The sequence below is a fragment of the Physeter macrocephalus genome, chromosome 5, assembly GCF_002837175.3.
Source record: "Physeter macrocephalus isolate SW-GA chromosome 5, ASM283717v5, whole genome shotgun sequence".
In the NCBI taxonomy this organism is placed as follows: Eukaryota; Metazoa; Chordata; class Mammalia; order Artiodactyla; family Physeteridae; genus Physeter; species Physeter macrocephalus.
In genome coordinates, this window is record NC_041218.1 from 58,374,151 (window position 1) to 58,386,788 (window position 12,638).

Below are 12,638 nucleotides of genomic sequence, written 5' to 3' on the forward strand. Positions count from 1 at the left end.
GTAGAAACTGGAAAGGAAAAGCTATGTTATTATGAGCATAAACCCTTTTCCTCCTACATTTATTCAGAGTTCATCTCTTTCCTCAGAATCTTTGCAAAGTAGAGTGCTCATTTAAATAAACTTAATAGGAATCATTTGGTTTCTTCTGGTACTTTATTTTATTGTTTTCCTGATGAGAGTACTTAGAAAAGTTGAGGCTAGAATTTCAAATGACTTTTGTGAAAGTAGTTTTTGATCATAAATGCAATTATTTCCTAATTGTAAGAATGACAGTTTATTTGATAAACATAAATAGAACTGCTTTGAAAATCCCTTAAGTAAATAATCACGTGAATATTTTAATGTGGACTTTCAAAGCTCAGCTTCCTTCATTCTTATAATTTTCTATATAAGTACAGAATAATATTTATCTCAATGAAATCATTGAGATAGAAACCCATAAACAAAGTTGGTACATTTAGATATAAAAGGGCAGTACCTTGAGGTATGTACTTTTAAGGTCAGTGTAGTTTTCTTGAAAATTATCAATGCTTTTCAGTGATTTTCAGAAGGATTGTTTTATTTTTCAGTAGTCCTACAAACTCAGTTCATATAATTGTAAGATTTTAGCAGATGCTTGAGGAAACATAGTTAAGTAATATTAAAAACTAAAATTCCTTTAGAGACTATGAATATTATTTTGTGTCCCTTGAAACACTAGGCATGGTTTTTTAAAAACTCATATATTAATAACATCTCAATAAACTTGAGTATAGCTGGTAATAAGAATTATAATTTATTTATATTTTTATTTAAATTTGTTTTTGAGTATTAAATCCAGTGTAATAGTAAATGAATTTAGATATTAGTTAAAAGTGAGAAATTAGTCTTAATATTTTTTTCTTACTACCTTGAAAATATAATTCCTTAACCACCTCTTGCCTCCTCTTTTAATTACACAGGAACAGTTGGATGTTGCTCTGTCCAAAATCTGCAAGAATTTTGACATTAACCATTATACCAAGGTTCAACAAGCGTATCGACTTCTTGGAAAAACACAGGTTAGTTTTGAAAAGATGTTTTCTTTTTTCTTAATCAGGAATCTGTTGATCTTCATGACTGCTTAAGTTTGAATATTATTATTAATATAGTGTGCTTAAAAAGTTTCATTTAACAAAGTAAATTTTTATGTTGTATTAACAATAGTAACATGATCTCATAGGCTCAGAGTGTGTGTAGTGTGATTAAAACATTACAGAAGTCTGTTTTAAACTATGAAGTGTTTCTCAGGTTTAATATTTTCACCATTCTATGTAGTTTTTAAAAAATGTATATTATGAGATAATTCAGTGGGAGAGAATTGTAGTCTTTTTTACCTCAACTCTTGGTCCCGAATAAGAACTTCTAAATTTGGAGCCTCATGGTTCCTAGATGGGCCATCATGACTCCCTCAAAGTGGTATGTAAACTTTTGTGCATTGTGTACATTTGTTGTAAAACAGGTCCGTTGCATTTATCAGATTTTTCAAAGGATTCTGTTATCTTCAGAATGTCCTCACTGCTCCCATGATGCATGGCTTTACATACTCTTACTGCTCAAGGGCTTCCTTGAAAAATTTGAAGTAGAGGCCACAGTTTGAAAATTAATTATATCTTCTGCAAATATAGGATTATACATTTTTCTAGAGAACATCCAAACATGATAGGTGTAAATGTTTTCTTCCCTTAAATGGTCTCTTGTCTTAGAGGAAATTGAAGACTTTACCAAACTATTTAAACTCTATTTACATTTTATAATAAGAATAAAGAAGTTTGGTTATTTATTGTACTTTATTAGTTTTTATATCTAAAGCTATACCTAGGGAAAAATAATAGAAGGAAGACATTTGGTAATTTCGAGGGACATGTTTAAAGACCTTTGAAAATACGACTATTACTTCTGATTTCCCCCATTAGGTGAATTCTTTCACTCATTAAATATTTATTGGTACCTACTATGTGCATTGCTCCAGGCACCTGGATATAGGCCCTCATGTATCTTACCTTCTAGTGAGGGAGACAAACATTAAAGAAATAAATCAGTGTAAGTGGATAGAGTGATGCAAAGTACTGATTTATATAGGATAGTCAGGAAAGGCTTCTCTGAGAAGATGACCATTGAGTATCCTGAACAATGTAAAGGAATGATGGCAGAAGGCCTCCAAAGGTGTGATTATGCATGACATGTTTGGGAAAAGGCAGGATGGGTACAAGTGATAAATATAGAGCAACAGAGCAGTGTTCACAATTCAGATTTATCTTTAGTGGTATGATGTTCTGGTTATTTGCAGGGTTATTTGCAAATAATCAACACTTATAATTCTGTGTATAATAGTTATTCGTGCTGTAGCTAAAATTGGTAAAGATTTTTTCCTGTGTTTTTAAAATCTGTTGAAATTTATTTATTTTAATAATATGAGATTATGTTCTATGTTTTTTCTTTCCATAGACAGCAATGGATCAACTTCATATGCACTTCACCCAAGCTATTCATAATACCGTGTTTCAAGTTGTTCTTGGTTATGTGGAACTATGTGCAGGAAACACAGATACAAAATTCCAAAAGCTGCAATATAAGGATCTCTGTACAGTATGTCATAACTTAATTATTGTTCATACGAATCTATTTTAGTTTTTAAGTTTATATTTCATTTCTTTTAGAGCCTACTATTTGAAGATATGTTTGCAAACAGTTTTTCTCCCATATTATTCTTTTCCTCATAGAGAAACTGGAAGATTCAGTCACATAAATAGTAAAGGTTGATGAGATGGTACAGATTTGTGGAGTGCAGTTGCTTCCAAATGGACTCTCTACCCTCTTATAGCTTCTTTTACCCCTCTGTCTCAGGGTCTTAACTCTCTTCTGTGATAGCATCTAGGGTGCTTTTAAGCAATCATCTTTGCTGATTTTCCTTACATACTTTCAATCAGTCTTTTCATGTGTATAAATGTTGCTTCTGTCAGCATCTGTAACCAATTTTTCTTTTTCATTCTTAAAGAAACATAGGTCTGTAGGTAATATAATCCACAGGTGGGAAGTGAACTGAGTTGGGTTCTCCTTTCGAATTGTTCCTGCTGATGGATTGATGTAGTGTGAGGAAAAGAGAATGACGAACCTCTAGGAGAATAGGGGTGCTATTTGCTTTTAAAGGAAGCCTGGTAAAGCATGGATTCTGTTTGATACTTATTAACAGAATTAGGTATGATAGGTTCTTTAATGTTGAAAGAACAGACTTAGAGGAGCTGAATAATGAGATGAAGAATATGATGCAATTTTAAGGTGGCCCACTTTCTTTGGCACTATTCTTGATAAAAAATTAAGGAAGTTTAGAAATTACCTCAGGCCTCTTGGAAGTATTTAAGTCAGTGCTGTTACTGGCAGACAGGGATGTGAATATCTCTTATAAGCCTAAGTAAGTTTTAACTTACTTATATTGAGTTATATTTGACCTGTTTAAACCAGGTAAGATTAGGGAGAGATTATCTCATATCAGATTTATTTATTTAGTTTGATGAAAAGATGTGGACTTTTAGTAAATGAGTTCTATAAATGAGAGTGGTTAGCTCAGTAGAGGAAAAATGGAAGGAAGCCTTAGAAGTTCAATCAATAAGCTGATGAAAGGAATCTTAAATCTTCCTGGTGAGAACACATATCAAGGATCTGGAATGGTGTAACTCAGGCAAGTGAGGTGATTTGTGAAGGAAGCCTTGTATTAGAATGTACAATTCTTAATTTTTCAATATATGGCATTTGGGAATCATTTTTGCCCTAATTAAAATTAACTGATAATAATTATTGACGAAATACTGGTGTAGGAGCATATGTGACAACCGAGTGTCAGGTAAGAAAGAAGCAACAGAGCCCTCAGGATATATGTGCAGGGTGTTGACTGGCAGATTTTGGAAGTGAGAAGGAAGAGCCCAGGCATTTGGGCAGTTGGTTTTCTCTGTATAGTAGCAATGTTTTGAAGGAAGTCCTTAATCATAGATAAAAGTTTAAATATAACATTAAAAAATTGAAATAAGTGATTTAAAATTTTGTGTTGAAGTATAGTTGATTTAACATTTCTGCTGTACAGAGAAGTGATTCAGTTATACATATATATGTTCTTTTTCATATTCTTTCCCATTGTGGTTTATCACAGGCTATTGAATATAGTTCCCTGTGCTGTACAGTAGAACCTTGTTTATCTATTTTATATATAGTAGTTTGTATCAGTTTAGCTCTTTTATTTTTTATTCTTTTTTAACATCTTTACTATGGTGTGTTAGTTTCTGCTGTATAACAAAGTGAATCAGCTATACATAAACAGAAATTCCCGTATCTCCTCCCTCTTGAGTCTCCCTGCCACCCTCCCTATCCCACCCCTCTAGGTGGACACAAAGCACCGAGCTGATCTCCCTGTGCTATGCGGCTGCTTCCCACTAGCTATCTATTTTACATTTGGTGTGTATATATGTCCATGTATTTTATTTTAGACAATCACTTCCCCTTCTTATATTTTTCATGGCATCCCATTTTTGAAAAGACCAGGCCCTCTGCCTTATGGAATGTGGCAACGGATCTTACTGTTGATCCCCTCTGCTCAGCACAGGGTCTGGTAATAGTAGCCTTTCTGTCCATTTGCTGAGCACTTGAAAACAGTGATAATGGTTCTGAGTAATAATCACAGAAGCTAAAAAAAAAAAAAAAATTGAAATAAATGAAATAGTACACTGATCAGAGTTGATAGAGGGATAGTGTTTCTGTAAACAGGGGAACATTTTGTTTCCTTTAAATGGAAGGAGATTGGAAATGAAAAGATAATCATCTGCTTGTTCTTATTCACAGTATTAGTTTATAAATTTTTTTTAATATAAATTTATTTTTCGCTGTGTTGGGTCTTCGTTGCTGTGCGCGGGCTTACTCTAGTTGCAGCGAGCGGGGGCTACTCTTTGTTGTGGTGCGTGGGCTTCACGTTGCAGTGGCTTCTCTTGTTGCGGAGCACGGGCTCTAGGCACGCGGGCATCAGTAGTTGTGGCACACGGGCTCAGTAGTTGTGGCTCGCGGCCTCTAGAGTATAGGCTCAGTAGTTGCGGCACATGGGCTTAGTTGCTCCGTGGCATGTGGGATCTTCCCGGACCTGGACTTGAACCTGTGTCCCCTGCACTGGCAGGCGGATTCTTAACCACTGCGCCACCAGGGAAGCCCCACAGTATTGTTTTAAACCACTCACAGATGTCAGTCTATTACTAAATGGGCTAGAATGAAATTGAACTTTTTTTTTCTTCTTTTTGGATATTCCTTTACAAAGAAACGAGGGGCAAAATTAGTGTTCTGTTTTTTATTTTCTCTGGTAAACAGAGAACTTCAGCGTTCTTAAGGCCAGCAGCATACTGTCGCATTATGAAGTATCTGCCATTTGTGTTCTGTCACCATTGCTCTAAGTTTAAAAGTTTAGTTGATTTTGAACTTTTTGAAGTCATTTTGTAACTGAATGTACTTTCTTTACTAAACTGTAATTTCTAAGTGATTTAATTAAAGGCATAATTTTTCTTTTTATAGTTTATCTTTGTCTAGTTTCCTGTTTTTTCTTGAATGTATCGACTTAGAGTTTTTAGATCAGTAATTTAGGCTCTTTTAAAAAATATGTATATGATCTTGAAGCACAAATAAGGGACTACTCCTTAGAAGCAAAAGTTTCAAATGAGAATTAAATCTCATTTCTGGCAAGGGCCAATGTAAAGGGGCATAGTGGTTATTTTATCTGATTAAAAAGCCTTTTTGTGATTGCATTTATCAATACATTGATGTACCCTACATGTTCACACCAGTTTGTGGAGAGATTTAAAGACACCAAGTGGAAGCTCTTTATTTAGTGACCTTGTAGAGAAACATTTTGTAGGTTTTTTGAAAGTTTATGAAGTATGCATCAGTTTTTTTAAAAAAAATGTTGTTTTTTTAACATTTTTTTTTTGTCAGGCTGATGGGTTTCCCTTGGGAGCTTATTTCAAGATGTTAATTAGGATACTGTTGATGAATTTTATGATAATAGAGCTGGCTAAGCTGGCTGCAGTGTTCTCAACCATTTTTCAACTGTTCATTTCGAAATGCTTTTAATGAGTTTTGAGTTCTGTTTTTGAAATGAACTAGATAATGTAATAATACTTTGGGGGAAAATGTAATGTTTCTTTTAGAAAAAGCTTTGTGAAATAATTTCAATATGTATTTTCTCCTTTTGTCACATTGGAGGTGTTTAGTAAATGTTCTTTAGTATATTGGATTGTCCTCTTTGTCTCTAACTTGTGTGGTGTTGACTTAATCAATTTTCAGATTTGATTAAGTGAGAGGGAAAGAAAACCAACATTGAGCTCTTTCTCCATGCCATGTACTTTTACAGGTTTTTTACATGCATACATCATAGAAAGACGAACTAAAGGCTCATCAAATGTTCCATTCTTCTAGTTTTTAAATTTTTGATTCTTATAAATAATACCTCTTGATATTGAATTGTAATTCAGTGGCAGTTTGAGGTTCAATAAATATTTTTAGTAAGATCTCTGTTGAAGGTTCAGTTTATTTTGATGTTCATATAAGAGCCTAGAGAAATTTCCTCTTTTGAGACAAAAAGCTATTTCTGTTCTTAAATTCTCAGGGCACTTTCTGTTGTGAAGAATTAATATATTTTCTCTTATCAAATAGTATGAGAGTATACAGACTCTCTATGATGATAAGCTGCCAGGAATTTCAGTACTAAATTTAATGTTCATTTGTAGTAACCATCTTGTTGTGGGTTTTCTGTAGAATTAACTGCCTCCTTATCCTTTTTCTGTTTTCTGACTTCTTAAACTAGTCTCTTTATATGTTTTTATATCACTCACAGTCTTTTTTTTTTTAACATCTTTATTGGGGTATAACTGTTTTACAATAGTGTGTTAGTTTCTCCTTTACAACAAAGTGAATCGGTTATACATATACATATGTTCCCATATCTCTTCCCTCGTGTCTCCCTCCCTCCCACCCTCCCTATCCCACCCCTCTCGTGGTCACAGAGCACAGAGGTGATCTCCCTGTGCTATGCGGCAGCTTCCCACTAGCTATCTAATTTACATTTGGAAGTGTATATATGTCCCGCCACTCTCTCACTTCGTCACAGCTTACCCTTCCCCCTCCCCATATCCTCAATCACTCACAGTCTTTATGGAGTTAGAATACTGATTATATAAGTAGTCACTCAAATTCAGCGATCATTAATTAATATGTTTACTCTTAAAATACATGTATTTTAAATTATACACCTAAAACATTGATTGTAGGAAAATACAGATAAGCAAAAGAAGAAAATAAAAAATAATATTTCTGTATGCAGAGCTGGTTCTTTTAATGTGTATATAAGCAAATAGCTTTTTAAAGTAGGATTATGCTGTACACACAGATTTAGAACATTTTTTCCACTTGCTACGTTATAAACAATTTTTCATTTCAGTAAATATGCTATGCACATACCTTTTAGTGGCTTAACTACTTCATTGTAAGAGATCCTGTGGATTAATTAGCCAGTTTCTTATTCTTTGATGTTCATAATGACAAAAGTTGGAAATAATATAAATAACACTGTAGTAGATATTTTTAAAGCTAAATCTTTGCACACATCATTAATTATTTCTTTAGGATAAATGATGAAAAATAAAATTGCATTGCCAGAGGCTTTGGTTTATATTTCCAAAATTGCCCTCTAGAAAATGTGTTTCAACTTATGCTCCTCATCAGTAGTGTCTGCTTTTATCCTTTTCCCTGTGCACATGAATGCTGATTATTTTATATTTAATAGCTTAATTGTCAGATACCAGCAGGTAGCATATCAGTGCTAATTTATGTAGCTTGTCATTCAAGCATATTTAGGATGTGAAGGAAATTAAACAGGGACATTTCATTGATTGTTGAGGTTAATTTGGTTGATTTGGTTGGATAGGTGAGTGGACCTTTCTTACTAGAGAAACCTTTTCAGTTGGAGGAATAATGCTATTTACTTGATTGCTTTATCTGATCAGTTTTAAAATACTCTAAGAATTCAGATGTCACATTTATTCTTATCACTTATATAGTAGCACCCAGCTAATTTTTTATATGAGTTATATATATATTTTTTAATATAAGAGTTATGTATTGGTTTCTAAATATTTAAGGTAAAATAAAAAGTAAGTTTTGGTAATTTTAAATATTCAAAACTTAATGATCAAAAGATAAGGAAAGTTTATCCATCTCTTCCTTTTTCCCTGCCATTTACTCTTTGGATTGTCAAGAACTGTGAAGGGTCTGAAATTTTATCCTACTTGCAGATTAACCAGCTAGCCTGTTACTGTTTCAAGGATACTGGTAGAAGATGCAAGATTCCACTTTCTTAGCGCTCTGACTTAGTATAAACCAGTTTCCCTTGTCATTACCCAGCTTTTGTTAATCAGTCAAGTAATGGGTTCAGCTCAGCAAGGGTAAATAAGGTTATAAAGAGTTTGTAACCTAGTAAGGTCACATTAATTATGATCAGAGGTAGGACAAGAAAAGTTCAAACAACATATACGGTAGTGTCAATGGTATCAACACAGTTCTTTAAGGGTTTAAGGAGGCAAAAGAGGAGCCTGCAAGTTTTGAGTTGATTTTGGATTTCAAGAAGCATGATGTATGTGGCTGAATACAGGGATACAGAGGAAATATCCTGAGCAATGGCATGAAAGAAGAGCATAGGGCAAGTGAAAGGAACAGTAGGTTGTCTGGCTTGGTTTAACTGGATTAAACCAAGTATGATGATTTGGTGGTTTCTACCATACCCTGGAACTAATGAGTGCCTATGGAGAACATGCTTTGGGCTGATGTTATCTGAGTAACCCACTTTCCCTCTCTTGGCTGGAAGTGAAGGGGTTTTCTAGTCACTTGAAACTGGCTCAGGTGTGATGCCCAAGTCTCTGAACCCTTAAAACTATCAATGTAATTTAGACTGCTGGGTGATTGTATGTGCGTGTGCGTGTGCGTGTGCGTGTATGTGGAGGATGGGGGTAAATGTTAAAGAGCCAACCTATTTTTACGATGTGGTACACAGCTGCCAGCAGAAACAAAGTAATTTACTGGTAAAAGCCATTCTCAAAACCTGCCAAGAAACCATATTCTTAATTTGTCTTTTTACATTTAAATACTGCCCATTTTTGGTGATAATCTTAGCATAGGGGTTCACAGCATTTTATTACTTGAAACTTTGAAAGATAAATTATATATTCTGATAACGCAAGCTTTGCTTGTTTTATAGTATTAAGCTTTCCATTTGATTAAGGCCATTTAGCAGCCATTAGACAAAACTGAGGATGGTAATAAAGGAGCCCCCTTCTGTGTATTTCACAATTTAGAGGGTGCTAGTTACTTAGTTCCAAGTTGGCATAATTCATAGCATACATATTACATATGTCTTCATGTGTAAATACATATTTAGTATTAATGATAAAATGCCTGGGAGATGAGAATGACTTTTTTCACCAAGATGTTTGTGTTGTTGTGTTTTTTGTTTTGTTTTGTTTTTTACAATGTTGTGTTAGTTTCTGCTGTACAGAAAAGTGAATCAGCTATATGTATACATATATCCCCTCTTATTTGGATTTCCTTCCCATAAGGTCACCACAGAGCACTGAGTAGAGTTCCCTGTGCTATACAGTCTGTTCTCATTAGTTATCTATTTTATACATAGTAGTGTATATATGTCAGTCCCAATCTCCCAGTTCATCCCACTCCCCACATCCCCCCTTGGTGTCCATACATTTGTTCTCTACGTCTGTGTCTCCATTTCTGCTTTGCAAATAGGTTCATCTGTACCATTTTTCTGCACTCCACATATATGGGTTAATATACAATATTTGTTTTTCTCTTTCTGACTGACTTCACTCTGTAAGACAGACTCTAGGTCTATCCATGTCTCTGCAAATGGCACAATTTTGTTCCTTTTTATGGCTGAGTAATATTCCAATGTATATACGTACCACATCTTCTTTATCCATTCCTCTGTTGTTGGACATTTAGGTTGCTTCCATGTCCTGGCTATTGTAAATAGTGCTGCAGTGAACATGGGATGCATGTATCTTTTGGAATTACAGTTTTATCTGGGTATATGCCCAGGAGTGGGATTGCTGTGTTGTATGGTAGTTCTATTTTTAGTTTTTTAAGGAACCTCCATACTGTTCTCCACAGTGGCTGTATCAATTTACATTCCCACCAACAGTGTAAGAGGCTTCCCTTTTCTCCACACCCTCTCCAGCATTTGCTGTTTGTAGATTTTTTGATGATGGCCATTTGACTGGTGTGAGGTGATACCTCATTGTAGTTTTGATTTGCATTTCTCTAATAATTAGTGATGTTGAGCAGCTTTTCATGTGCTTCTTGGCCATCTGTTGGTCTTCTTTGGAGAAATGTCTATTTACATCTTCTGCCCATTTTTGGATTGGGTTGTTTGTTTTTTTAATATTGAGCTGCATGAGTTGTTTATATATTTTGGAGATTAATCCTTTGTCCATTGATTCGTTTGTAAATATTTTCTCCCATTTTGAGGGTTGTCTTTTCGTCTTGTTTAATGTTTCCTTTGCTGTGCAAAAGCTTTGAAGTTTCATTAGGTCCCATTTGTTTAGTTTTGTTTTTAATTCCATTCCTCTAGGAGATGGGTCAAAAAGGATCTTGCTGTGATTTATGTCATAGAGTGTTCTGCCTGTGTTTTCCTCTAAGAGTTTTATAGTGTCTGGCCTTACATTTAGGTCTCTAATTCATTTTGAGATTATTTTTGTGTATGGTGTTAGGAAGTGTTCTGATTTCATTCTTTTACATGTAGCTGTCCAGTTTTCCCAGCACCACTTATTGAAGAGACTGTCTTTTCTCCATTGTATATCCTTGCCTCCTTTGTCTTAGGTTAGTTGACCATAGGTGCGTGGGTTTATCTCTGGGCTTTCTATCCTGTTCCATTGATCTATATTTCTCTTTTTGTGCCAGTATCATACATACTGTCTTGATTACTGTAGCTTTGTAGTTTAGTCTGGAGTCAGGGAGCCTGATTCCTCCAGTTCTGTTTTTCTTTCTCAAGATTGCTTTGGCTATTCAGGGTCTTTTGTGTTTCCATAAAAATTAAAAAATTTTTGGTTCTAATTCTGTGAAAATTGCCATTGGTAATTTGGTAGGGATTGCACTGAATCTGTAGCTTGCTTTGGGTAGTTTAGTCATTTTCACAATATTGATTCTTCCAGTCCAATAACATGGTTTATCTCTCCATCTTTGTGTCATCTTTGATTTCTTTTTTTTTTTTTTTTGTATGCGGGCCTCCCCCTGCTGTGGCCTCTCCCGTTGTGGAGCACAGGCTCCGGACACGCAGGCTCATTGGCCATGGCTCACGGGCCCAGCCGCTCCGCGGCACCCGGGATCCTCCCAGACTGGGGCGTGAACCCGGTTCCCCTGCATCGGCAGGCGGACGCGCAACCACTGCGCCACCAGGGAAGCCCCATTTTTGCATCGGCAGGCGGACGCGCAACCACTGCGCCACCAGGGAAGCCCCATTTTTGATTTCTTTCATCATTATCTTACAGTTTTCTGCATACAAGTCTTTTGCCTCCTTAGGTAGGTTTATTCCTAGGTATTTTATTCTTTTTGTTGCACTGATAAATGGAATTGTTTCCTTAATTTCTCTTTCTGATCTTTTGTTGTTAGTGTGTAAGAATGCAAGAGATTTCATGTGTTAATTTTGTATCCTGCAGCTTTACTGTATTCATTGATCAGCACCAGTAGTTTTCTGGTGGCATCTTTAGGATTTTTTTATGTATAGTATCGTGTCATCTGCAAACAGTGACAGTTTTACTTCTTGTTTTCCGATTTGGATTCCTTTTATTTCTTTTTCTTCTCTGATTGCTGTGGCTCGGACTTCATGTTTTTAAATCATGAATGAATCTAGTTTAGTATAAGGAAAGTTTTGCTACAGCATATGCATATTTTACCTATGGAGAGTCATAGTTTTTAAAGCTTCAGAGAGACTCTAGGTTATTTGCTTTATCCCTTGGCATTAGATATATGAAGTGAAATGCTGGAGTCATGACCAAGTAAGTCACAAAGTTGGGACCCAAGCCCAAATATGTGCCATCCAGTCCACTATACTGAGCACCACTCTGATTTCCAATGATTAGAAAGTACCTAAGCTATTCATATTTTGTACAGCTTGGTCCTTACAGAAGTAATTAGAAGTTGGAGAGATCTTGTAATTGCTTGGCCCAGCCACTTATTTAGGTCCAGAGTTCAGCCTTCCCAGAGATATTTTTAGCTCCCTGGGCCTAGTGCTGTTTTGACCTGCAACATATTTCCAGAAACCTCCCAGCTAAACAGTAGTCCTTTCCAGCAGCTTCTGGTGATGTGAGCTCACTGTGCTAATAGCATTCATCTAAAGATGCTGATAAGCCTTTGTTGTTTTTTTTGAAATCCATCTATGAGTGAGTGTGTGTGTGTTTGGATGGGGTGGGGATGGCAGCACTAAGAGTTTTAAATCTCTGTGAGGATGCCAAAACATCTGCTCCCTTTATGTTTGTCAGGATGTGATTAGAGTGATAAATCAAAGTGAAACAAGAACATAATAATAC

General features: G+C 35.4%; 1 protein-coding gene across 2 annotated transcripts in view; it reads left to right on the plus strand.

Annotated features, from left to right (window-relative positions):
- The window catches only part of VPS50 (VPS50 subunit of EARP/GARPII complex), a 138,737-nt gene that overhangs the window by 44,407 nt on the left and 81,692 nt on the right, over positions 1 to 12,638 (plus strand). For both annotated transcript variants that reach the window (XM_024130486.3, XM_028490011.2), the window contains 2 exons: positions 942 to 1,040; positions 2,467 to 2,607. In XM_024130486.3, coding sequence (XP_023986254.1) covers positions 942 to 1,040; positions 2,467 to 2,607 — 240 coding nt within the window. The remainder of the gene's footprint in view (positions 1 to 941; positions 1,041 to 2,466; positions 2,608 to 12,638) is intronic.